This window comes from Thermobia domestica, chromosome 12 (genome assembly GCF_964235325.1).
Source record: "Thermobia domestica chromosome 12, izTheDome1.hap1.1, whole genome shotgun sequence".
Classification (NCBI taxonomy): Eukaryota; Metazoa; Arthropoda; class Insecta; order Zygentoma; family Lepismatidae; genus Thermobia; species Thermobia domestica.
In genome coordinates this window covers 100,775,104-100,798,899 of record NC_137465.1, presented here as the reverse complement: position 1 = coordinate 100,798,899, position 23,796 = coordinate 100,775,104, and the positions used below count along the sequence as shown (strand labels likewise).

Sequence of the window (23,796 nt, the reverse complement as noted above, 5' to 3'; positions counted from 1 at the left end):
AACAGCTTTTCGTATGTATTAATATTCCTTTATAAAAACTGTTTTAATATTATTATTACGGCGCACCATTTTCAGATTTCTTTCGCGAGTCGTTGACCAAGTCGTTCCCCACCAGCGTTGCAAGACTCACAGCTCGGAATTATTCCAAAACCTGATCGAACTTATGCTAGATTCGGTCAAATTATGCTGGATCCTCATAATTACTAATTCAGGAGTTTAAAAAAACGAAGTTGAGATACGATAACGTAACTTAAAATACACAGAGCAAGAATGCATGGATAGAACTCAATACTTCACGCACCAAAATTTTAACTCAACTAAATTACTGCAGTCGTTGCCAGACTCAATGGCGTATATATCGTATAAATGAATGCAAAGTTTTTGTTTACATATTTTGAAAGAAAATTACTTCGCAGCATAAGCGGAGTTGGGAATCGTCTGCTGGGGGAGGGGGGCAGATTTTTGGTCGGTCTCGGAGCTGTCATTTCAGGAATAAATATGATCATGAAGTCAGAAATAAAGATGGGGGAGTTGGAAGGTTATTCTGCAACTGCAGCTAGCAGGCGAGTAGGTGTCCCGGCCTCTACAGGAAGGCGATGGATTCGGAAATATGGTGCTACAGGTCAAACTGGTAATTTACGATCTCCTGGTCGTCCGCATGTGTCAACCGAAGCCCAAGATGCGAGATTAGTAAACGAAGCCCAGTTAGACCCACTAAGGACGTCTAGACAGCTAAGGGAAGCTTCTCTCTTTCCTGGTAGTAAGCATACAGCTCTGCGAAGGCTTCGTCATGCTGGGTTACGTGGCCATGTTGCTGCCGTGAAGGAAAAACTCTCAGACGACCACAAAATGTACCGTCTCGCGTTTGCACAGGCGAATGTGGGTCTCAATTGAGAAAACGTAGTTTTCTCAGATGAATCCATATTCACAACATCAAAAGAGGGACGCCGTTTTGTGTATCGTCCGAGAGGCACCCGATATGACCATGGATATGTGGCTGCTTGCAATCGCAGTGGCCATGTATCTATTTTATGTTCGGGTTGGATTTCCAGTCGCGGAGCAGGACAGCTTCATAGAATTGAAGGACATCTGGACAATGCTCAGTACTTAGACATTATCAGTAATATCATGGTGCTATCTGTACGAGTATTTCAGCCTGATGGTGTAATTCAGTTCCAGCAATACCAGTCGCCAATACACACTTCCCGTGTGATTCAGGAATGGTTCGCAGGGCACCCCGAGATTGATTTAATCGACTGGCCGCTCGTAGAGCAGACCTCAATCTCATGGAAAATATGTGGGCATAAGTGAAGCGTACTCTAAGGGAAAGTTGGCCTGAGGAAGATCCACCAAGAACTCAGGATGACCTGTGGCATCTTGTTTCCGAAGCATGGCTGGAGGTAGAGGAAGGAGATAGATTTGTCACCCATGTAATAGATTCCATGCCCAGAAGAGTGGAGCGTGTAATAAATTCAGAAGGGTCTTGGACAAAATATTAATGTCCCCGCCTTAACTCCCGAAAACAGCCCTTTTCAGGGCTACCTAAACGCTTCTGAAAATATTTCTGGAAGTAAACCACTCCTTGTATCCGATTTCTGTGCAATCCTACTAACAAAAGAATGATAATTAGCTGTAGGCTTTGAACTCAAGACCTCTTCATTGGCAAGTCCGTACTCTACCAGTGAGCTAACATGAACACGCAAACCCAACCTGAAGAAACACGACTTTCAATTTCTGGTATTCGATGACAATGATCCTCATATACTTGGCAAATGTTGTATTCAACTTGGGATATTCCGCAACACACACACACACACATAAACAAAGCGAGAGAGAGAGAGAGATGAATATACAAAAGCATATTCAACGTATTCGAATGAGACTCTAAGTAACGACATTCCGTTCTAAAGAGAATTTGTGTTTCTTCCCGTGACGTTAAGGGGATCGGGAAAAGTTATGTGTCTTGAAGCAGGATACGACTTTGGATACTCTGTTTATACACTTTCTATATCCGTAGGAATATACTGTATTTCACGAATGTAAATGACATGCTGTAATGAGAATATTGAGAAGTTACATCTGTATGACAAATAGCTGCAAATAAATACACTACATGATTTATTTATTGCTATTAAACGATTTTCCTAACTTGTATTTACATCATAATACCGACCTACTGTGAAAATTATCTCAGATGTTATATTTTAAACATAATAATTACTATGTTCCGCAATGATTATGTTATATATACACAACTTATGTATTCTAATGTAATTATTTTATATAATTTTTCATGCATTGCGGAAAATATAATTAAAAAAAAGGATTAACCTAGACGGGATTCGAACTCACAACCTTATGATTTGAAATCCGACAGCTTACCAATGAGCTAACACAAGGTCTTCTAGAACTATGCTTCTAGCGATGTATAACGGATCTCAAGATAATTATGATATTCATATCCATTACAAACGCTGTTTCTGTTCTACTTTGACTTTTATTTTAGTACTCAGGCGATAATTATGTTCTATGTCTTAACTTTGAGCATTCTTTTACATATGGAAAGATTCTTTAACGTATTTAAATGTTCCATTACGTATGGAGAGCTAAATGACAAACAAGCATTTGCTGACATTAATAAAAGGTTTCGAAATATTGTATCATTAAGTATTTCAATCAATGTTGCTTTTTTAAACACTTGGTAACAAGTCTTATTATATTTAAAAGAAGAAAAACACATCTGCAAACTTGTTCCCGATTGCAAAGGCTGGCTTGGAGGTTCGAACCTGGCTTACTTTTTCCCGAAGATACCCGAAGCTGGACTTAGAAAATTATTACCTCAAAACACCAATAAAGAATGCGCTCAACCTTTTTGAGACAAGGTGTACATATGTTCTCTTTTTGCTGCCAGCAAACTAAGGAAAAATAAGAGTGGTGGTTTTCCGTTGCCTTCCACCCCGCAGTATCCCAGCCGTTAAAGTCACTCTGATCACGCCTGAGACTAATGTTCAAGTTGCCGTACCAATCACTATGATTTCTATCAACTTGGCTACTGGAGAATTGCTGCCTTCTCCCAGTACACTCTTCGTCTGGCTACTCTATTTAGACCAATTCGGCACGGGTGGCCCTTCTGGTAGTGAACTACCACCGACATAGCTCTAAATTTCACTGTAGCATGGAATCCTCCCCACCCGACACAAGTGTTTTCGTGAAGGTGATGTTTATCGGGGAAGAGTGATTTGACATTATATTCAATAAATATAACTGGCATTACGCGTTCTCCTTTCGACTTTTTTATGTATCTGATTCTTACGTAAATATATTTGATATAACACAATCGACTGCTCATTACCAATATTTCATTAGCAGGTAAACATCCGCACATACTCGTATTTTTGCCCACGCACATTTGTTGGCAGTAAACACCTACTCATTTGTGCTCATTGCCCACATTTGTGGGCAGCCCATCATTGTGTCACGGGTGAAGTCATTTTAATAAAAACATCATTTTGTAGTGTATTTAGACTCCATGAAACATATATTGACTTATTACAGCAATATGTTTTAAAAATGTTTCTATGCACTAATGGGTTAATATCTTCTTTGTGCTGAGCAAGGTATTTAAAATTAAGTTAAAAATTCTGTATGTATGCCATATGGGGCATTCAGAATACAAGGGATTCAAGACCAATTACCAAAGTTGTGAGAAAAAGAGACGAAGTTTGTAAACTCCATTCAAATAATGGAAAAATGAACCATGGTATTTACATTACAAGAGATTTTAACAAAAGAAACACTGGCCAAAGATTAAAACACACTGTATTTTAAATTATAATATGTAACGGTTTCAGATATATGTAACGATAGTGTCTGAAAAAGGATATGTTAGATATCCGAAACCGTTACATATTGTAATTTAAAATACAGTGTGTTTTAAGCTTTGGTCAGTGTTTCTTTTGTTATAATAATCAATTCAAAGCCATGGATAGTCTTACTATTACAAGAGATATTTACAATATCTGAATACGAATCTTTTGAGCTCTGAAATAACTTAAATATGAAGTATGTCCAAAATGGTAAAAAAATAAATAAATAAATAAAACTTGAATCCTTTGTACACTGAACGCCCTATATCCTGGATGCTCTATTTGATAAGGAACAAATTTTGAAGGAATTAGAGAAATTACAGTTTTTGACTTGATTTATTTAAGAAAAATAGCTTCCTATTCTCCAATGTATTCCTGATACATTATTTTTATATCTTCTTTTTCCTGAAAGAGTACAGAGTCTTCATACTATTGATATACGATTGTAATTTATAATAATAAAAAATAATATGTAAATTCTAACATTTGCTATTATGCCGTTGCGCAGTACATGCGCTTCATAAACTTCTGCAAAAGTTATCCGTGTTTAAGTGATATCAAGAAGTGAACGTCGACATCGTGGGTAAGCGTTTCGACAGTCTTTATAATTTGTACCTAACCACTTGGCTGTCATGTAATCTTCTTCTTCATTTGTTAATGAATCTGTTTCTTTCTTCAACCAATGCATGCTGAAAGAGAAACAATTGTATATTAGTTTTATCAATGTACGACACTATATTAAGGTGGATCACTAGGTGTTCTCGGTGCTATGATAAATGCTGCTTGAATAGTGCGGCGTTGCCAAATAGTGTCGAGTGTTTACTGATGCCAGATAATAAACGGAGTAATTATGGAATTCTGCTTGGATACTTACTGGAGAAATAAGTTTTCGACACTTACCGCAATTCCGTTTCTCGAACTGCAAAGCTAGAATCCAGGAATTTTCTTATTGTGACTATTACGGTAAACGTACAAATTTGGCAACAACACATTATGGTGTTTTGTGCAAGTTTCGTCTCAAAATCTATTTCCTTAAATGTAGATTATATTTAAATAAAATATGAAACATAACACGAAAAAGGTCAAATAATATATCTATTTCGTGACAAGATTATTACTTTAAAATACCTTACGCACACAAATAAATATTTCATAAAACGGAGTACTTCTAGTAAGATCTAACAGCAAGTGCCATCTTGTGTGCTCATTGCAAAACGAATCAAATATTTTCTTTTATTTGTTACATTTTTCGATATCAGGAGAAACAACCAAATGAATCAGTATCTTGTGCTGTAGCTGAGACATTACTCTATCTTATAATACAATATTTATTATATGTAACGTTTCATTTCGCAGTAGTTAAGGGAATGAGCTAAAATATGTACTGACTTCCGGGTGGTGACCCACCTTAAATTAAATCTACGACTCAAGGAGTATGCAGCTTCAGTGTTGAAGGAACAAAATCCTTCTCCTGAGTTTACCAAATCCATACCTAATTGTTGTTTGCCTTTGTCAGCTGTGCTTTAATTTTTCTCTGATCTCTTTCCTAGTCTAACAGAAAACCTTTTTCCTACCGTTTCTCAGTTATTTAGATGCGAAGTCTTATTGGCAATAAATAAAGAAGTCGGCTTTATTTCAAATGTTTCGAACAACTGTATATAGCCAGTTTCCCAACTTACGGTAAGAAAATGTGTGTGTGTCTTAGATGTGGTTACACAATATAAGAGAAGAATATATATACAGGGGTAGACAAAAAATCTAAAAACACTTCATACAGGACACATAAGTTTGGCCCTCCACTGTACAACACGTGTTGTGGTTGTCGATCGTTTTTTGTTTTCAATGTGCCATGTGGACCTTCCTCTTCCGTTAGCAGTAACCAGTTCACCTGTGAGTGTCGTGGTGTGAAAATGGTGCGGTAAATTGGGCGACCTGACAGACTTCCAAAGAGGCATGATCGTTGGAGCCCGTCTGGTTGGAGCTTCAGTGGCAACAGTGACAAACATTGTAGGGGTATCGAAAGGCACTGTGTCCAATGTCATGAGGGCATACACAATTCATGGGCAAACGACGTCTGCAAAGCACAACAGTAGGCGAAAGATAATCCTGTCAGATACGGACCGGAGGGCATTAAAACGGATTATAGCAGCTAAAAAGAAGACCACTGCAATGAAAATTACGTCTAAACTCAATTCCGGCCTACAGAACCCGGTTTCATCGAAATCAGTGCGACGGGAACTTCATAAAATGAAAATTAATGACAGGGTCGCTATCACCAAACCCCTGGTCACAACAATAAATGCGAAGAGGCGTATCCAGTGGTGCAAGAACCACAAGGCGTGGACTCATGAGCAGTGAAAAACGTAATGTGGCCCGATGAATCGACCTTCGCCTTGTTTCCAACAACTGGTCGTGTTTACATATGGAGAACACCGTCGCAGGCCTATGATACAGACTGTCTGCTCCCAACTGTAAAGCATGGGAGTGGTTCTGTTACAGTATGGGCAGTGATATCGTGGTTTTCTGTAAGTCTCATCATAGCCCTGCATGTAATGATGAATGCTAAGGCATATGAGGCCATTTTGGGGGACCAGGTTCTACCCATGGCCCAAATATTGTTCCCTGATGGTGATGGCATCTACCATGATGATTTGGCATCCTGTCACGCTGCAAAAACGGTGAAATCGTGGTTTGAGGAGCATGACCAGGAGCTATCACACCTCCCTTGGGTCCCTACAATCACCAGATCTGAACATCATTGCGCCATTGTGGTCTGAGTTAGAAAGGCGTGTTCGGTCTCATTACCCTTCACCAGCATACCTTAAGGAATTGGAGCATATTTTGGAGGAACAATGATACAAAATTCCACACACCACGATTCAGGAGCTGTATACGTCTATTCCACGTCAGATCCAAGCTGTTTTGTACGCAAAAGGAGGCCCCACACCATAGTAGGTATGATTTTCACACTTTTGCAATCGTTTTAGATTTTTTGTCTACCCCTATATATATATATATATATATATATATATATATATATATATATATATATATATATATATATATATATATATATATATATATATATAATGACTAAGTAAAAGTTAGTTCTTTTACTGATCTGGGATGCTGTGAGGATTTTATTATCTATATCTCTTGTTTGAAGTCACTGTCTCAGAAAATAGAGATAAAATATTTTGTAGTTTACCTTCCGAAAGTGAAGAATAATGCTATAATTTCTCTCCAATCTCCTTTCCACTGGTCTAGCGGCTAGCCCGTGTATCTGTGGTGCACGTTATCCTGGATTCACTTCGCGGTGGGAGAGTACACACAATAAAAATTTCAATCATTCACTTTCATTAGTTATGCGTCTCCCTTAGCTAAAGGACATAGTCGTCCTGTCGTCGTATGTTAAACTAAAAAATAATTTGATTTTTTAAACCTCCATCAGACACTGAAAGTTCTCTGTTTAAACGTTTCGATGTCTAGCACTGATACTGTGATGAGCTAGAGAACAATAAATTATAAGTAACAGATTACTATAGCAATTCTCGTCCGTCGAGTCGAAGTGTCTGCGCTACATTGCAAAAAGTGCATTATTTGTTAAAAGAGTGGTGATTGTGAAAGCATACCTGAGAACATATTCGATTAAGAACAGCGACAAAATGTTTGAGAACAAGTTTCCGGGAGAGAGAACCATACGAACATTGCAGTATGGCGTATAGAGACAGTCAAGGACTGGGGAGTATAAGGTCCCGGCAGGAGCCTCACTTGGAGGGCCCCATCTTATTATTATTATTATTATTATTATTATTATTATTATTATTATTATTATTATTATTATTATTAGTAGTAGTAGTAGTAGTAGTAGTAGTAATAGCAGTAGTAGTAGTGGTGGTGTTGGTGGTGGTAATGGTGCAAGTTTAACAGAGTATTGTAAAACCATTGCCATGGGAGTGTTTTTTCTTCATAAAGCTGTCAGCTTCGTTTACGCGAAGTAATGGGACCCCAGGGTGGGGACCCGTTCTGTTTCTTTATGGTGTAGCCATAACTTGTCAATCGACTAACAGAGGGCCCCAGAAGAACTTCATAAAAGTCAGAATCATTTCGGCATTCACAGCGTCTCAATACACATTTGGACATGATGCTGGAGCCCAACTCTTCACATTGTTGAAATATATTCTTACTAGGCCACAAACAAAGGACTTTATAATACTGTTAGTTTCATTCCAATAATAGTACCCCAAGACTGCATTCAATGCTTGGAGCTACTGAACTCTGGGAACGGAACAAACTACAATATATATTTAGCGAGGGCCCAGGCAGGAATCCCTGCCCTCCTGCCCTGGTTAGTCCGAGCCTGTATAGAGATGTCTCAGTAGAATGTTTTACAATTTTACAATTCTACGCATTAGAAATTATTGAAGACAAGAATATGCTACATAAACATATAGGAAAGAAAAATTTAAGTATTCTGTTGGAAAGTAAACTTGAAGAATATGGGATGACAATTGTAATAAAAGCATCTAGTTCATGGCAATGTTGAATCTTAAGAGAAGATATAGAAACTGGTTGCTAAAAGTTTGTTGATTTATTTATTTAGTTTGTTATGTGAAAATATGTTCGTGCTTGTTGTTTAATGTTCGTGGCTAATTGCAGATAACAGAAAAAGGAGAAAAATGTATTATGTTTATGCATAAAGGTAACCAAGAAATTTTTATCGCTTTTTGTGGAGGTCTGTGTTCAGGGTCTGATAGGGCCACCGGGCTACCGGGCGGCGTCCTGTGTGCTTCTCAACGAATTGCCCCTAAGATGCAACATATAAAAGAAAATTCCTGATTAGATGGACCGAGCTTTAAATCGTGAAAATCGATGCGGTGTCGTGAAAAGAAGGCAAAGTTATTAGAAGCAGATGACCAAGACCCAGGGTGCGAATTGCTTGAATTTCATTTGTTGGGCTGAAAGTGATGAAATAAAATTAGTACTTTATAATTAATCATCATACTGTATTTTCAAATTTTAAATGACAAAATTTATATTATGTATCTTCTTACTTGCAACTATATATACTGTAAAATACAGGGTGAGTCAAAAGTCCTTGGACACCTGCATAAGTTTGAAAATCGACGGGAAAAGTAAAAAGTGATGATGGAACAGAGGTTTGATGAGGGGCCGCAACTTTTGGAGTGTATGTCATTCATGGACGCCATCTTGAAATCCGAAATTTTGGATTCAAGTCATTTTTTTTAAATGGAAAGTGCGGGTGTGTGACACATCAAATAACACTAGCTTGAGCTAAGGAATTTAGTGGTGTAATTTGTTTTTTTCTATCTTGTACAGTTTAGGAGTTTTTAATGTTCAAAGGTGGGAAATTACCTTGATACTGAATGCTACAACACATGTTCTACGTGTTGTTCATCCCGTGCAATGCACAACTGTAGTCGCCACAACCACTCTGACTGCACACGGAGGAGAATGTCTCCTGAAATTTGGTCACAGGCTTGTTGGATGCGTTCCTCCAGGTGTCTCAAATTACGGATTGTCTCAGCATACACTATCTGCTTAAGATGTCTCCATAGATCAAAATCAAGGGTCGTTAAGTCAGGGGATCTTGGCGGCCACTCCACGGGACCACGGCGACCAATCCACTTCCCTGGCAGTTGTTCATCCAACCATTCACGGACACCAAGTCCATAGTGTGGAGGGACTCCATCGTGCTAAAAAGAAATAAGATGGGAAAATACCGTCAGCGTTCAGTGTGGCAGGGAACACAAGGTCCAGCAGCAGCATTAGATACTGTGGTGCAGTTAAGGTGTTATAAATGGAAAATGGCCCAATGGTGCGGGTGTCTCATATGCCACACCACACCATCACCTTCGCTGGACTATGTTCTCGACTCGGGTCAACCCAGTTCGGATTTGCGTCACACCAGTATCGACAATTATGCCGATTAACCTCCCCGTTCAAAGTGAAATACGCCTCGTCTCTGAACAGTATGCTCTTGGCAAACGCAGGATCCAGTTCGTGTTGTTCAGTAGCCCACATGCAGAACTCCAACCGGCGATCAGGGTCATCCTCGTTCAGTTTATGTTGCATGTGCAGCTTGTAAGGATGACACTGATTGGCGTACAATATCCGGGCAACGGAGGATTGGCTTATTGCACATGCTAGGGACACACGACGGGTACTTCGTTTAGGACTTTTCACAAACTACGCAACAACCGCCGTTGCAGTTTCCTCATTGGTGGCAGTCTTTGGTCGCCCACTACGTGCCCTATCTTGAACAGAGCCCGTCTCCCGGAATTTGGTAATCACGTGAGCCACCGCGCTGTGCGATACCGGTTCTCTGTCTGGGTGGCGTCTGTTGTAGTCAACTGCTATTGTTCGGTAGCTGCATTCCCCTGATATAAGGATGATTTCGATCTTCTGTTCACGTGTCAGACCCATTTTAGATCACCTAGAACAAAGAGAGAACTGGGTCAGTATCAAGGTAATTTGCCACCTTTGAACATTAATAACGTCTAAACTGTACAAGATAGAAAAAAAAAAATTACACCACTAAATTCCTGAGCTCAAGTTAGTGTTATTTGATGTGTCATATACCTCCCTTCCCATTTAAAAAATTGACTTGAATCCAAAATTTCGCGGATTTCAAGATGACGGCCATAAATGACATACACTCCAAAAGTTGCGACCCCTCATCAAACCTCTGTTCCCATCATCACTTTTTACTTTTCCCGTTGATTTTCAAACTTATGCAGGTGTCCAAGGACTTTTGGCTCACCCTGTACGTTTTAATTACCGAGAAAGAAAAATCAAAGTGGTGCGGGTCCCGGAATCATAAGAACCCATTTTGGAATGAAAGTTGAAGGGTTGGAAAAAATCACAGGTGTTCTCCCGTTTCCTCAACCCTTATCATTGTAATTAAACGATTTCCTTTTGTCTCCGCTAACATACTCTTGCTACTGCCTTCCGAGAAGACCCCCTGCCTTCCGAGCGGTGGGGTGCTGACTGCCACGGGTGCTGACTGCCACAGCCAATTATTGGTGCTGATTGCCACGACTGGCGCTGATTGCCAATATCAAGATGCTGACTGCCACGAGCCTGACAAAAAGTTGCTAGACGTAACATTACCGGACGCCAAGAAGCATGAAAGAAACTAGATGATCCTTAGGATCGTGTTGTTCAGACCAACACCTAAGAAAGGTAAACAGGTCTCTGTATGTACACTCATGTCCAACATTATTGTCACATGATTATGAATATGTTGTTCTAGTAATATAATTTGATAACGAATTGGTATTTCTTATAATGTTAGTATGTGTATAATCGGCAAAGACAAGTATGTGGTAAATTTCATGTCTAAAGAGCAGTAAATAAGAACAATAAAACGAAAATAAAATTTTCTTGTCCATTTAGTTACATTTTATTTTACTCATTATGATTTTCGTATTTTTAATTCTTTTCCTATGAAATTTATCACAAATAATAAATTTCCTGATTATATTTCTACACATAATATAAGTATTAAAAGTACTCTGCAAAATTATCAAATTATATTCTTACAAGAAGACAGTTATAGATATGCGACAATAATTTTGGACATGAGTGTACTTTCAGTTTTGTCAGGGAGCGGTGCGTACAAAATTGGTACGATTTATGTATTCTCACTTGAACTCCCTATGTCAGCATGAATTGTGTACAGCTGTGCAAATTGTTTCGAGCAGCTCTTGAAAGTTCCATCAAAAAAGCACTGCTGGCTGTACCTCACAAGGCACTCGCCTGCAGAGAAACTAAGCATGCCATTTGAAGTCCCAATTCATGCTGATTATAACAAACTAATAAAATTCCTGTACGGTTGAGAACGGTTCGAGATATTCAACTTGGAAGTTTATATGAGAAAATGAGGATATACGCTTTTATACGCGTTAAGTACAACATAACTAGTAACGAATATTGACATACGAATTGAAAGCTATCAGAAGTAACAGAAAAAAAGTGTTTCGCAATAACTAGCGGGTTTGTTAGATACAATTAGTCATTATATTGTTCACAATAATCATAGGTTAGAGATGAAAATTTATCACTGTTGTTCTTCTGTTTTATGAAGAAATGACGCAGGCAAGACTCCCTTGCACCATGAACATTTTATATGTGCAATTGTTTTGCATCCGTCAACAGAACAGTTCGCAGAACCAAAGCAAAAAGCAAATTCGACAAGTTATCCAAAAGTTATAGGCCTATAATTTGTTCGTAACCTGCTTTGCAGAACGCAAACTGAAACAATCCAGTGTATCGCGGTGATCGGAAGTGATTCGTATGGACACGAACTTTATTTGATTGTTTCGTTGGTACGTTATAATGTCCAGATGAAGAAGATTCATACTATGTACAAATCTCCTGCCATAATCTTTGATTGATCGGAATCAAAACACATCAAATGGTTGCACAAATCGTGTGCAATTCTTTGGTATCTTCTCAACCATTAGGTCTTTGCCACCCGTCATGCAACTTGTAATGGACAATTTGTCTGTGAATGGACCGCAGTGATCAAGCAATAGCAAGTTCAAACCATCAGGCTTCGCCATGGGTGAGAATACTTAACGCATTGAAACGTGCATCCACTCATTTTCTCATATAAATTTCCAAGCTGAATATCTCGAACAGTTCTCAACGTACAGGAGTTTTATTGCCTGTTGTAATCAGCATAAATTGGTCCTTCAAATGACATGCTTATTTCTCTGCAGGCGAGTGCTTCTCCAAACTTCCCTTGTCAGCTGGCTTCAGACCATCATATCCATTAAATAATACAATAAAACAATTAATATAAACAATGAAATGTGCAAATTGTACATATAACAGAAAATACAATCCCTTTATAAACATCCAAGTGTATGTCGTTCCACTTAGTGAGCAACATTGTAAGTTATAGGATGCCACATAGATTTGCTGTGAGGATTACTAAATTAATCCCTACTTAATTAATTAATAATCATAAATTTAGTATGAGGGATTAATTCCTCTCTTTCGAAATACAGTTTCTCCCAGGCTCGTGGCAGTCAGCACGCCGTCGTGGCAGTCAGCACCTTCATATTTGCAATCAGCAACAGTCGTGGCAGTCAGCACCCGTGGCAATCAGCACCTATCCTTCCGAACAGGTGAGAACACTGACCTTGAAGAAAAATTTCGTCACATAGAACTAAAGCAAGGGAAAAAATAAATTTCTCACACGTCGGACATTGGTATCAGCTATAAAAAGAAATAACCAAACCTCAAAAGTGCCAAATATTCCCTAAGATGCATATACGAATCCCCCGCTTGATCTAACTAGTGGTTAACGTGTAAGACTTCGATACACGTGGTCCGGGTTTAATTCCCAATGGGAGTGCATTTTGGTCTTCACCCAATGTCGTGACCGTAGTGCTCTCAGACGGGTCGGGTCGGGTCAACTCGGGTCGGGTTGTCTGGTCGGGTCAACTCGGGTCGGTTTGTCCAGTCGGGTCAGCTCGGGTCGGGTTGGGTCAATCGGGTCAGCTAGGGTCGGGTTGACGGGTCGGGTCGGGTCGGGTCGGTCTTCAACCCGACCCGACCCGACCCGTTGAGAGCACTACTGTGAACAGACTGAATACAGTGTTGAAGTTAGCGATCCTACCTCATCTGTTACGAATGCTACTGTCAGAGTGGAAAATGAACAGGAAAACTCCAGCGGCATAGCATAAGGGAATGCCGGTACGCCCGGCATCCCCTGTTAATAAGAAAGAGTACGTATTTTATTATATACACAAATTATTTGCTTGTAATCACAATTATTTTCACTGCAATCTTCTGGATACAATCTCTCGCCTAATGCTTTGACAAGCGGAACCTACATGCACGTCACTCACATACACATACAGTACATATTCTGTCTTTTTTCTTGTCATATGGCAAGTTCCTTGGGCATCCAGGCCTACTGCAAGCATCGGAGTTTTCGGCTGCTTTCTGTGGAATGCGCATGCCCAACTACTTGCTCCTTTTACTGCACCACATTCCTTGCAACCCCTCATTTGGCTTAGATATAAGCTGGCATATTTTCAAGTATTACCAACTCTTTGCTTTTTTTACTGCACCACATCCCTTGCAACCCCTCATTTGGCTTAGATATAAGCTGGCATATGCAAGTATTACCAACTCTATCTATTTTGAACTAAACTATAGTTTTTGTACAGAACGTACGAGCACTAACGGCAAGGAAATAGAACAGAACAGAAATGGTTAGTTCAACTTCTTTTTGAAGCATGTTTCACTTATGTAAAAATCGTAATTAAATGCATCGTAATTGTACGCGTAATTAAAGGCAAATTATTAATCTTCATCATAAATACATAGTATGTCCCAGAGGCGAAGCCAGAAACTCTTTGAGGGGTCTCACACACACAAACATAAATATAAAGCATTCTGTAGAATCACGGTCACCGATCTGGTAGGCCAAGAAGAATACTCGCAAAGATTGCTTAGACCCTTCAGTATCTGGATAGCCTATCTGACAACGAAATAGACACACAGAAACGGGTCCCCAGAGTTGTTTTAAGTGCTTTCTGTTTGCATCTTCAAATAATATATACACTCAGGCCCATATTCACGAACGGGCGTCTGAGGTTCGGACCCCAAGATGATAAATTTCTAGGGGCGATATACAGAAAATATGTAATTTTAAGGAACGAGATTGAAGTATGGTATGTGGGGAAGAACTGCCCACGAGAGAGAAATAAAGAAACTGTACTGAAAACAATGTTCATGGAACATCGGAGCCAAGTTTTCTCGTTACAACGCCAGTGGCACAAGAAGGAGCTGAGACAATTGCTTATTGGCTTCTAACGTAATCCATTCCATTTCCATTTGCTTCTGTATAGGCTACTCCACTAGGTCCGCAATTAGGGAGGCTTGTCCCCCCAAAAAAACCAATTATTGTGAATAGTTATTGATACAAAGAAATCTAGAATTGTGACGATTGGGGCCCCCTCATATTTATGCCTCTCTCCCAAACTTTAGTGGCTGGTCGCGGGCCTTAATGAACAGACTCAGCCATATAGTGCTTGTTATTAATTTACTATTTGTATTCTATAATCGTTTGGGATGGGTGCAAATTATGCCGGGCTAAATATAAAGCTTCTGAAAATTATTTCATGAATGGTGTTACAGTACTTTTTATGATAAAGTAATGAAAAACGTCGGAATAGCGGGATCATAAATGGAATCTAGAGCATGCAAGGAAAATAATTTATTATATCACTGCCATAAAAGGGGCTTGGTTCGGTCCACCCCTCCCTGGCTACGCCATCGCGTTTTGTACTAGATTTATGCTTTTGGTTAGCAACACTGATCGTGGGTGGTCATCTGGTCAAAAAAAAAAAAAATGGTGGTATAGAATTTCTTTTGCGTTCTAACTTCTATTTGTAAAGTGAATAGTTGTTTTATTGTTTTAGTGTAGTGTGAAGAATACATTACATTTATAAGTAATAGACAAAGTTGTGGAAAGTGTTACGCAGCAGCAAGGTCTAGTAAATTACTAACTTTTAGCAAATGATGACTGCGATAACAGTACCAGACACAAATTTAATTGACTTTTTGTTAATTCCCATATCTCAGTTGACCTACGAGCAGCGCTGCTCTCTGAAAGGGAGACGACCTACCCCAAAGCTTTCCATAAAAACGACAGCTAGCAATCATTCAGTCTTCGCGGTATGATACGTTTTCTTGGCTTTCTGGATGCTCTGTAAGAAATAAAATGTTCTGTTTCGACTGCGTTATGTTTGGGGCAAAGGGTCACGCAGTGGCTCCAGATCCGAACGAGACAATTGTGTTTGCATTTGGTATGTTAAAATTAGATGAATCCCAAAGTTATACGTGCCACCGGGCGGAATATCGTGAGTTACAACATATTTTGTAATGTAAGAACTACAAAAAAATTACCTGGCAGGATAGTTTGAACCGAGTCATTTCTTCGGAAACGGTTGGGCAAGTGGAAAACTCGGACAATACGTATTCCATCATTTCCAAGAACACAGTTTTTCGGATAAAAAAGTTTGCCTCAGGGTTCTCGCAGGATCCCAGACGGGGTCCAACTCAAAATTTTCAAATGGCAAGGGGGTTAAGTAGCACATCGTTTGAAAGTTGTTGTAAAATGAAAGAAAATGCAGCAAGTCTCGACTCTCTACGACAACCCTGTGCAAAATGGCGACGGGTCAAAGTGTAAACAAAAACTTATTTGAAAAGTCCATGGTCACCCCTATAAATTGGAAACGGTGAGACAAATGTGAAAACAGGAAAGAAAATGTGGCGTTATTTTCAAAGTACAACGATTTAAGTGAAAACGCCTTGTCCCAGGGTCCCCACATGGTCCCAGGTGGGGTCCAACTAAAAAGTTTCAAACGGCAAGAGAGGTAGCACATCGTTTGAAAGCTCTTGTTAAGTGAAAGAAGATGGAGGACACCTCGACTTTCTACGACAACCCTGTCCTAAATTGCGGCGGGTCAAAATGTAAAGAAAAGCTTAATTGAAAATCTATGGCCACCTTGAATCCAAGATGGTTGCTTAAAACCTATATCGAAAGGATAAGTATACCAAACTGCTGAAGCTAGGAAAACCAAATTTGGCATTAATGTTGGTTAGTAGGTGACGAAAATATGCGAAATGTTCAAAAACACGACATCTTGAGTTCAAAATGCCGCACTATGTATCGAACACATGTCCAGCTCACACCACTGGTGGTGGAGAAGCGAAATGTGGTATTTGGGTTTATGGTTAATAGTAGGTATCCACAAAATATCAAAGAGTATAATCTGTAATCCAATATGGCTGTCAGCGTAAAAAATAAGTTCGTATATAAATATGTTATTTCTTGGAATACTGTGACCAAACCAACAAAGTTTGACGCAGTTCGATGTACTAAAATGACTCGCCAACCTTGCAAATTAATCTTTTTTTTTTTTGTATATTTGTTATTGCTTGAAGTATTGCGATCAAACCAACGAATGCCATACAAATGTAACCATCACGAATACGCTGCAATAGAGCCCCCAACCTACTGATCCAGCAAGTCCTTTATGCATGAACTACGTATGACAAAATTAGAAAAAAATACCCGAAAGTATTCCACTTTTGTTTAGCAGTATGAGTAGGAAGTCAGAGTTGTGTGATCCTCGCATATTCGTTATATTCAAGTAAATGATGTCGAGAGAACCGTGACGAACATGCATTAAGAATAAAACGTATGTCTTGTTACCGAATGAAATAATAGTTGAAGTGAATCGAAATTCAATTGTTCTTTACTCTTCCTATTGTTTCTAAATACATAATAGAGCAAAATAGATATTCAGATTTGTACTGTTATGAATGACATAGGTTTTAAGCGGTCATCTTGGATTCAAGGTGGCCATAGTTTTTCAATTAAGCTTTTGTTTACCTTTTGACCCACCACAATTTTGGACAGGATTGTCGTAGAAAGTCGAGACTTGCTCCATCTACTTTCATTTAACAAGATCTTGCAAACGATTAGATACTTTACCCCTCTTGCCATTTGAAATTTTAGTTGGACCCCACTGGGACCCTGTGGGGATCCTGGGAAAAGACGTTTTAACTTAAATTGTTATACTTTGAAAATAATGCCACACTCCCTTTCTTATTTTCACATTTGTCTCACCATTTCCGTCTTATAGGGGTGACCATGGACTTTTCAATTAAGTTTTTGTTTACATTTTGACCCTCCGCCATTTTGCACAGGGTTGTCATAGAGAGTCGAGACTTGCTGCATTTTCTTTCATTTTACAACAGCTTTCAAACGATGTGCTACTTAACCCCCTTGCCATTTGAAAATTTTGAGTTGGACCCCGTCTGGGACCCTGCGAGAACCCTGGGGCAAACTTTTTTATCCGAAAAAGTGTGTTCTTGGAAATGATGGGATACGTATTGTCCAAGTTCTCCACTTACCCAACCGTTTTCGAACAAATGATTTGGTTTAAACTATTCTGCCAGGTAATTTTTTTGTAGTTCTTACATTACAAAATATGTTGTAACTCACGATATTCCGCCCGGTGGCACGTATAACTTTCGGATTCATCTAGTTATAACATATCAAATGCAAACACAATTGTCTTGTTCGGATCTCAGCGGAGCCACTGCGTGGCCTTTCCTTGTGAGTGGTGTTCAAACGGTGTTTCTGATTTGAATAATTTCATAAAGAAAGCTATAAAACACGAGTCATCGAAACAACATGTGCTGCATAGTGAATCTTTTCACTTGTTAGGGAGAGCACGCATTGAACATGTGATTTCAGAAGCAGTCCGTCTCCAAGCAATAAAGTATAATGAACTAGTTAGTACAAATAGGAACATATTAAAGAGACTTATTCAAGCAATAGTCTTCTTAAGTAAACAGAAACTAGCTTTCCGTGGTCACAAGGAATTCGAAGGTTCTAGCAATAGTGCCAATTATTTAGAACTCTTAGATCTCTTGGCTCAAAGCGAGTCTTCCATGCGAGAACACTTGCAATCTTCCTCTGTGTTTAAAGGAACGTTTCCGGATGTTCAAAATAATTTGATCGAAATAATAACTACTGTGCTGAAAGAAAATATAAAACTTGAAACTCAAGATTGCTGTTTTATATCGGTTCAAACAGATGAAACTTTAGACGTTTCATGCAAAAGCCAACTGAGCATAATATTTCGTTACTTCGTAAAAGATACAGTAGAAGAGAGGTTTATAGGTTTTTTCGACGTGTCAAGGAATAAAACTGCTGTTGGTTTGTCCGAAGTAATACATAAAGTGCTGCAAGAGTGGAGCGTAGAAAAAAAAAGTGATGTGCCAGACTTACGATGGTGCATCTGTAATGGCAGGTCAAGAAGGTGGCGAGCAAAAACTAGTAAGACAATTTTGTCCATATGCTCTTTTCATTCATTGTTATGCTCACAGGTTAAATTTGGTGCATCTGCACGGTGCTAAGTCAATAAAACATGTTCGTCTATTCGTGTCCTAACAGCATTTCATAGTTTTTTTTCTAAGTCTTCAAAGTGAACAGCGTTGCTCACTGAAAAAGGATTTAAGTTGCCACAAGCCAGTAACACGCGATGGACTTTTCATTCCAGAGTGGTATCAATTATTACACGGTATTTCAACGAACTGTATGAAGTTTTTGATAAAATTATTGAGAATGAAGATTCGGAGTGGGATAGTGAAACTGTGAACTGTGGATTAGGCATCAGGAGACACATGGATGACCCACTTACTGCATGTTTTTAAGGCATGTTTTGTTCATATTGACCTCCTCTTCAGGCTCTTGCAATCCTCAACTGCGAGCATTACAACATGTCAACATGAAATAAATGTTGTAATCAGAATGTTGGAGAACTTAAGAGAAAGTACTCTTATTGATTGAAAAAAGTTCCCAGCTGAACACAAGCCTAACCTATAGCAACACACAAAGAAACAACTTACGGGCGCTAACATACGAGATCTTAGATTCGCAGATTGTCCAGATGAGACTTAGATTCGAAGATTTTCCTCAACCTCAGTTCGTGGAATTAGTTCATCAGAAACAATTTACAGACTATAGCAATAAATTTCCCGGAGATAAAGTAGACCAGTTAATAAAGATCTACCCATTTTTAATAAAGAACAACTTGAAAATGAACTCCACAATGTTTATGCAGACGAAAACAAGCACTTAGATCCCCATAATCTTTTGAATTTTTTAGTAGGAAATGGTCTGGACTCAATTTACCGTTAGGTAACAAAACTTCTACGTTTAGTGTTAACTTTTCCTGTAACTACAGCAAGTTCAGAAAGAAGCATGAGTACGTTGAAAAGAATGAAATCATACCTAGGAATACTATGACCAATAGTAGACTCTCAAATCTTAGTTCATTGCCTATTGAAAAGAAATTACCATCAAGAAAAGTGAGTTGTCATCTGATCAGCAGTTTTTAGAAAGAGTTATAGTTGTCTTCGCGGAAAAGAAGAACAGAATGGATTCGATGTACAAAAAAATATAAGGTAAGTTCCTTTGGGGAAATTTACAATTTCATGGTTGTTTTCGAAACACGTTACTAGAATGTATTCAGGATCGTACCATACATTACATTTTCACAGTCTGTAGTTACGTTTTTAAGACTTGTTTAGATCTTATGATGTTTATTCTTAATTAGTGTATTTCGGAGAACATGGTGGCTCAATGGCAGAGCGTTTACCACTCGTGTGAGGGGTACTTGATTCAGTCTCTGGCCACCGTCTCTAACGGGGACAACAGTTTTTCTCGAAATTCTCCCATTTCATACGCAACTGGATATTGATTCATTCATTATACTTTTGAACTCTTGTGTTTTATGACTTGAAGGAAAATTAATTTTAAGTGGAAAGTATCTGAACATGTTTTATATGCAAGATCACAGCCACAGAAGCAATCGGGGAGGAGGAGAAAATATGTCTGAAAAACAACAATCCTTTTTAGAGGAACCAGAAAATGACTTTAAAATTCAATTTTATTTAGTGTAAGAGTTCTTAATTTATAACCTTACTAGCAGCGTTCACCCCGCTTCGCTGGGGTCACCCCGGAACGCAATAAACTTTGTTACTTAGATAATTTTTTACTTTTTCGCTTTCAAGTGATATGATAAAAACCATAGAAGATTGGAGTAAATGTTAACATTATATCGCCTGTCATTTATGTTAACCCGCCGAGTGACACGGTCATGTGGGTTGCATATAAATACGGTTAGATTTAGCTATGATGAGCTAACAAAGGATTTGTACGTTATGGACACTTGAATGGTCAATTATCTCAAGACACTGGTAATTGAAAATTAAAGTGATATGATAAAAACCATCTAGGGTCCAAATCTTAATAACCCCCCAAAAATGAAAGAAATTGGTTCAGCCGTATTAGCGTGATGAGCTAACAAAGGATTTGTACGTTCTCTTTTATATATATAGATATTTCCCCTCCGAATGGCTATGTATTGTTGATTGCAGTAGTATTGTATCGCACAAGAGACTAACTTTGGCATCCCCATTTCGGAATACCACACTACGCTACGGAAAACTCTAGTTTCATGAATGCTGAAATTAGTGTTCCCACCACATCAACTACGAATGTCCCTTTCAAGAGTGGAAAATTAACAAGAAGGTTCCACTTCCATGAGTCTTGAAATTAGTGCACTTCCAACATAAGCTACGATTGTTGCTGTCAAAGAAGAAAATGAACAGGAAAGCTCAAGTTCTAGTGATGTCGGTTCCGGAGTCAGTGAAAACGTGGAAAGAGTGATGCAGCAGGGAACAGAGCAACGAACTCTTCATAAGAGGATGATATCCTCAAGTCTTTGAGTTCCATCCCCACCAACAAGAGCCAAGATCGTGAGGGGCCGATGGAGCCCGGGCCCCCCAAAGCTCATGTGGGTCCCCCTCATTGTATTTGTAAATTTACAATAATTGGCATAATTTGAATGCAATTTGTCTTAAAATCCTCAAATATGCTTTCTGCATCTGAATGGGATCCCCCAAATTTACAGAGAAATCAGCGCCCTTGCCCATCAACCAAAATAAAGCATACTCTTTAATCCTGAGTTTGCTTATAAACGAACAGATAGTACCAACAGGGCTTGGCTGTCATATTGTCCTTCTCAAAATGCGTTTCTTGCAGCATGTGCACAGCTTATTCTGCAGATCGAACAAACACGTTTTTTAAAGGTTCTGTGTGTGACGAACATAACACTGAACACGCTTATCAGCGATTAAGAGAACACAGGTCTTCCAAACTACATCAGACCAGCGTGCATTTTCGTCGATCCCAAGAGGTTCATCTAATACATGGCTGAAGTAGCACTCTTATTGACAACGTTCCGAAGACGTCACAAAGTTTCAAGTTCAACCTGCTACTATGCTTGTTGCTTTCGTTTCTCTGTTTTTTGTGTGTGCGTATTTAAAAGCAAAGAGAGGAGATTCATTAATATTATTACTTCTGAAATACATTGCATTATAATTCTTGATTTATGTTCACTTTTTACGCGGTACAAATATATTATCCTTAAAGAAGTTTTCGTCCAAATAAAAGTTTTTAAAAAACGCACTACACATGAAAGTTATTACTGTCTACAATTTTGACATTTTTATCAGATGACACATTAGCTGATGGTGCTCACAATGAACACTGCAATTGCAAATACGAATTGCAAAATTGAAAATACGAATTTGCAAAAATCGCGCACTTTGTAATGCAATACTTTCTTCTGATTCCAATCTATCATACATACAGAACTTGGATTCCACTCACTGGATGATGCAAAATTAAAAACGTCTTGGCCATGTTACTTTTACCATGTAGAAAAATGTTTCTCAAATTAACTTTACGTTACACGCCATTTCGTCCTCTTTGGCATCCAAGAGTAGGTCTGGTTTAGAAGTATTATTGTATTATCGTTGTTATTATTATTATTGAAGATTTGAGATTTCAATATTGAATCTGAAATCATAGATGGATCAGACAAAAAAGCGCATATGGCCAATGAACGGGAGGGATGTTAGCGAGAAATATAAAGGGTTTAAGAAGGAAACACTAGGTAGACACGGTTGGGAACCACTGCTTTAAATATGATCACCTAAATTTTGTAACTTCTCGCTTATGCTTCCTGCTTCACTCTGCCCTTTGCGGATTTGATACAAAACTAGCTTGTACAGACCACCCAGCACAGTTTGTCGTGTATTTTATACATTTGATGATATATTTGCATCGAGGAAACCTTATCAATAAAGATACGACAATAACACATATTACAAAATACTTCTACACGTCGAATGCACATACGAACTGCAGGACTTTATTTTTTAAATTTATCTTTATATGAAACTCGTAATGTTAAATGGGGTTATTCCATGCTTTCAAGAAAGGGTTCGTTTCATAATCAACTGAGAAGTGTAGAGACCCAAGAAAACAGACACCTGAACAGCACTGGAAATGGGGTTAAGAGCAAGGATTATACGCGCAAACTACGTGGGCGCTCCGGGGCTCCGGCACGCACACAAACAAGATTTTTAGTTTGGACCCGGGTTTGAAACTGCTTCTCTTGCTTTTAAGTCAGCCGTGTTACAGACTGAGCCAAAATCTTATCTTTATAGTACTGGCATATATATATATATATATATATATATATATATATATATATATATATATATATATATATATATATATATATATATATATATATATTATCACACCATAGCCTTTTATGACAGTGTTCATTAAATATTTTAACTAAAAATAAATCAATCAAATATTGAGACACTCCCGAAAATATAGACTAACACGTTCCGCCATTGATATGCACCCACATAAATTTTGGAAAGTCGGCGCCGTTGGCAAGGATAGTAGATATGAAAACACTAGCCTTAAAACTCGGCAGACAATTGTACGTTGCATTTGCTGAAGATTTTGAAATCGGGTGCCTAGAGCTGGAAATTTGCGGGAAAGATGTAGTAATTTAGGTTTCGGTTTGATTTAGGGTCCCTTTCAGCAGGAGGCTATGTGAGACATAACACTACACTTACATGGTTCAGTGTATACATGAGCTAGATAATTTGAGAATACATATCTAATATATTTCTCGGTAAAAATTCAACTCACACAGCACTAAAGGTGGTGTGTTAGATTTAACCCTTTCACTACCATTTTTTTCGGAATGAGAAACATTAATATATGGTTATTTTAAGTTGTTATCAAAATTATAAATATAAAAAAATATGTCCCGCCGTTTCGTTTTTCAACGTGGGAAAGTAGAGACATATGTATCCCACTGATACTTTTACGTAGGACCTATATGTCCCAATAGTAGTGAAATGAATGATCATCTTGTATTTTCAATTGTGATATGTATATTGTCAGAAAACCAGGTGGAAAGCCTTCAAG

The 23,796-nt window shown here is 38.5% G+C and overlaps 1 protein-coding gene across 1 annotated transcript in view; it reads right to left on the bottom strand.

Annotated features, from left to right (window-relative positions):
• Positions 1–4,291: 4,291 nt before the first annotated feature.
• LOC145665759 (uncharacterized) overlaps positions 4,292–23,796 on the bottom strand; it is a 71,459-nt gene continuing 51,954 nt past the window's right edge. The window contains exon 4 of the mRNA XM_081732888.1: positions 4,292–4,555. Within this exon, the coding sequence (XP_081589014.1) occupies positions 4,414–4,555 (142 nt within the window). The 3' untranslated portion in view covers positions 4,292–4,413. The remainder of the gene's footprint in view (positions 4,556–23,796) is intronic.